This window comes from Saccostrea cucullata, unplaced genomic scaffold (genome assembly GCF_032062105.1).
Source record: "Saccostrea cucullata isolate Sc308-1 unplaced genomic scaffold, CSIRO_AGI_Scuc_v1 ctg4578, whole genome shotgun sequence".
In the NCBI taxonomy this organism is placed as follows: domain Eukaryota; kingdom Metazoa; phylum Mollusca; class Bivalvia; order Ostreida; family Ostreidae; genus Saccostrea; species Saccostrea cuccullata.
The window spans coordinates 1-4784 of record NW_026931598.1 but is presented as its reverse complement, the minus strand read 5'-3'; the positions used below and the strand labels follow the sequence as shown (position 1 = coordinate 4784).

The 4784-nt window shown below is 32.2% G+C and overlaps 1 protein-coding gene across 1 annotated transcript; it reads left to right on the top strand.

Annotated features, from left to right (window-relative positions):
• The first annotated feature begins 263 nt into the window (after positions 1 to 263).
• On the top strand, positions 264 to 1388 carry LOC134233103 (serum response factor homolog A-like). The gene has a single exon (XM_062715095.1). The coding sequence runs from the start codon at positions 264 to 266 to the stop codon at positions 1386 to 1388; it is 1125 nt and encodes a 374-aa protein (XP_062571079.1).
• The last annotated feature ends 3396 nt before the right edge of the window (positions 1389 to 4784 follow it).

Sequence of the window (4784 nt, the reverse complement as noted above, 5' to 3'; positions counted from 1 at the left end):
ACTAGTCATCACAGATCACTACACCAGATTTGCCCAAGCTATACCAACAAGGAATATGACTGCGAAAACAACTGCAGAGGCATTATTTAACAACTTCATTAATTATTATGGAATTCCCAGTAGAATACATTCGGATCAGGGTGCAAACTTCGAAAGTCAGATTATCAAGGAGCTTTGTAAAATTACAGGAATGAAGAAATCAAGGTCAACATCTTGCAATGGGGAATGGGCTGTGTGAAAGATACAACAGAACACTACTTGATATGTTAGGCACATTGAAACCATCACAAAAGCAGAATTGGAAATTATACATCAATCCCCTTGTACATGCTTATAACTGCACCAGAAATGAGTCAACAGGAATATCACCCTATTATCTTATGTTCGGCAGAAACCCTAGATTGCCTATAGATGAGGAATTTGGAATCAAGAAAACAGAATGGAAGTCAACTTCAAAGTATATCAATGACCTGAAAGAGAATATGAAGGCAGCATATGAATTAGTCAACAAGAATACAAAGAGAGCTCAAGAGAAACAGAAAGGAGGGTATGACCAGAGAGTAAGAGGAGCGGAGATCCAGACAGGTGACAGGGTGTTAGTTAAAATCGTATCTTTTGACGGGAAACATAAAATTTCCGATAAATGGGAAGAAGAACCTTATATAGTCTTAGACCAACCAGATCCAAACATTCCAGTATTTCAGATCCAAGAAGAGACAACCAAGGGTAAAATAAGAACACTACATAGAAATCTACTTCTCCCAATAAGTCAGCTGAACAATTACAAAACTCATGAAGAACTCGAGAAGGTAAAAGAAATTCCTAAACCGAGGCCTAGACCCAGAACAAGACAACAGAGTAAAGAGAAAGAGGATATTCATGAAGTTATATCCCATAGGGATGAGGAAAGCAGTTCAGATGAAGAAATGGAAGTAGTATATGTACCGGTACAGATGGAAGAAGAAGAGCATCATGATGCAGGTAATGTTGAGGGTAAGGAGAGAACACAGGAACCTAATGCAGAGATTCCAGAGGAACAGCATCAGCAGCAGAATGCTGAAGTAATTCCTAGAGAGGGACAGCAGCAGGAGAATGCTGAGGTAGAGATTGCACATGAGCAGCATCAGCAGCAAGATGCAGAAGTAGATCATGTGGATGGAGATGATAGCATGAGGTCAGAGGAAGATAGACAGATACCAAGAAGAAGTGGAAGGGAGAGGAGAAAACCTGCTTGGATGAGCAACCAGGAATATGTGTTTACCCAACAACATTCACTAGAATGGATGAAGAAATGTGAATTTCTACATGACTTGATGAAGTCCCAGGAAATGAAAAAATATGAAGACAAAATTGTGCAAACAATGCTTGATATTTTAAAGAATAATTAATTTGATTTTATTTGTATATATTTCAGATGCAGTGAAGCGTGAATGCAGTATTTTGTAAGAATAGTGTTGCTGCATGTAACCAGGTAATAGCCCATTAGGGAAATGACAGGGACGTCATTTACTAATGGGGGGGGGAGTCTGTAGTAGATGTATATTTTATTAGATAATTTAATAAATGATAAATAAATAAAATAAATTTAAGATAGTTAAATGAATTAAAATCTAAAGTCTTTCTATTACTAATAAGGTATTAAGTGTTACCATCCATCCCTCTTGATCCACCTATACATTTCATACACACATTCATTCATTTCATTGGTCAAGGGTTTTACATTGTCTAGTGAGTGATATTTACTCAGTTTGAAAGATCTCAGAGTTTCAGACATGTAGAGAACTAGATCTGGTGAATTATTGTATTATTTTGAAATCTTACTGACTTCCTGACTTAAACAATACAGAAACATGTAAGTACTAATATTTTAACATTTTAATCTATATTAGAATATGAATTATGATTCACATAAGAAACTAAGAATTTGATACTTTATAAAACTATGTATATAGAATATTTTATGTCTAGATCAGATGTGGATAAATCTGATAATTTCATATGAGTTAATATATTCAGATCCTATTAAATGTATATAAGTATATATTGGTGTAAATACAGAGTTATTGTAAAGAGCATATCTTTAGGAATTTATTTATTATTAATATAGTGTAACACCATATCTGAAAAGATCCACACAGTATGTCAGATGGACTTGGTTCCACAAACCGGTATGCATTACTATTTTATTATTTTGGTTGTATATGAAAGATAACTCTTCACGATGTTGGAAAGTTTATTTAGCTTGTAAGAGTTATTGCCCTTTGTACATATAAAGTGTAACAACATTCCATAGAGTGAAATATTCATTTATGACACTATTTGAATAATGACTCTTATGTATATCTACTATTATATTTTTTTGTACCATTCTAATGTTATTGTATATTTTATATTAATTTCAGAGCCATATAATTATTGATATAAAAGAAATTATCAGAAAGTTCTTCAAATTATTATTGCCGGGATTCCCGTTACATTATCATATTTCTTCAGCATGTGGGCCTTTTTCTAAATATGCTTCTAAAATATGTTGGATTTTAAGAAATATTGTAAAAAGTGAATTTTATGAAATGCCTTATGATAAATTGAAATTCAGTACCTTTAATAAATCCTGTATAATTTTATCCTTATGGTAATCATCAACCATTTTGTATGTACTTTTCAGGAAAAAAAATTATTTATGGTATCTTCATCAAAAAAGATCTGTTCCTGTGTTCAATTATAGCTAAATTCACAATATTTTCAATTTTTTGCTTGGTTGTCATGTACGTTTACATGGTGCATTGTTTCCATGGCAACAAAGGTTGGCCAAAAAAATTATGCTGTCCAATGATGTTCCCTTGGTCCATGAAGCAACATATTAAAATTTTGTAAAGATCTGAAATGGTCATGAATCACCCCCTGCCTGGTTCTTACAAATAGCTGTACTTAAGCAAAAATATGTAGAAAATAGGGTATTTTCACGACATTCAATTTGAAATCATATGAAAAGTAAACCGGATACCTATATTAAATTTGATGTTAATTTAAAGAAGAGGACATGAACATACTAATTTCCGTTTTCTGAGAGACTGTAGGCAATCTGGATACATTTCCTATGTCGAATATGAGAAAAACTCCCATATTCATGACTGGTTTTCTTAATTTTTCATTGAAAATGACAGTTTAAAATACAGTTTTTCATCTTGTTTATCTGCAAATTATGCCATGAAACACCTCATTTGACCAAGCTAAAGTTGTAAAGCATCAATAAAGGGATTTATTTCTCAAATTTCATAAATCTGTAGGCACCTTTCATTTACTAGATCTTGACCTTAAGTCACAATCTTTAAATTTCTAAAGTCAAGGAGACCAATCCTTGAATATTCCTTTAAAATTACTTGATGAAAACGTTATCTGCAAAAGAGATGAATTCAATAACTAGTAAACATTTTACAGGCGATTGAAAATTTGAAAAATTTGACAATAAGTCTAAGTCTTGATGCAGGATTTTATTTACCGATTGAGATACTGGCATTTCAAGGTTACATGGTAACACTCCTGGAAAATCAGTACTTTTCAGAAGGAAAATCATAGAACATCAACGTAGACGACTTCAGGATTGATTTATTTTGAATTCTTGAAGACAGTTGCATATTACAATAACACATTTATAATCTACTCTTAAAACGAGAATTTGCACAACAAATACCAGAGCAAGAACATTAAAAATAAACAGACATAAGTTATAGTCATAAGAGATAAAAATTATATAAATACTGCATGTAGTTGATAAAACATTAAAAAAAAAACATTTTCACCCCAAGAAAATAAACAATTTTCAATCTCGGCTGCTTCTCTCTTGACAACGGTTTCCTTTGCGTGAAAATGTTCGATGTAACCTTCAACTACATGCTGTATTTTATTATGTACTGAAAAATTTTAACAAATAAATTTACAACTGAACCGTATGCGCATACATTCTGCACAGTCTATTCACCCGTCTTCAAGCGATGTTGCGTGTTGCTACACAGCAGGACGTGGTTTCATCATTCAGAGATTATTTTTTTAAAGATCCTCAATGCATTAGATTCACCTTATATGAATGAAAGTATAATATGACATTAAAATGCCTTTATATCAATCTTCAAAATGAAAAATCAAATTAAGTTATTATTATTATTTTCATCAACAAGTTTGTAAATGAAAATTGTGAACAAATGCTACAGTTAGCGAATTACAGGGTATCAGCACTTGGTTTATCTTATGAAGCCTATAACATCTTTTTGATGAAAATAAATTCTTATCATTGACTTTTTTTTACATCGATAAATCTATATATGAGTAAATGCGTTAAATGTTTAATTATTTCAATTTTTCTAATTATTTATTTTGCTTTGAAGACAGCCTGAAATAAAAATCATGCATCCAACTTTTTCACCTTTAAATATCGTGATGTGTTTTCCTTGTATGGATGCTTTTAAATATTGTGAAAGATTTTTTTTTATATTTTTAATTTTGTTTGCGGCCGATTTGATGCTTTGCATTAATTTTACTTGTTGGTAGATATTGATGCAGAATAAATATGATGAAGGCTCGTCTGCAAAAATGCACTCTTACTACAATGGAATCTGATTTCTGAAGAAATCTTTTGTATCTTAAATATATGCATTACATTTTAAGTTATATTCTAGGATCCTCTATACCCCCAAGCTGTCGTGGCTACTTGGGGTACAAGACTGACAGTCTCTATTGTCATACTGTTCAATAGGCACCGTCCCTTGGTGCCCCAAGTAGTCAGGCCT

Bases quoted from the DNA above. Each gene is read 5' to 3' on its own strand.
- LOC134233103 (XM_062715095.1), top strand. From the start codon at position 264: ATGTTAGGCACATTGAAACCATCACAAAAGCAGAATTGGAAATTATAC.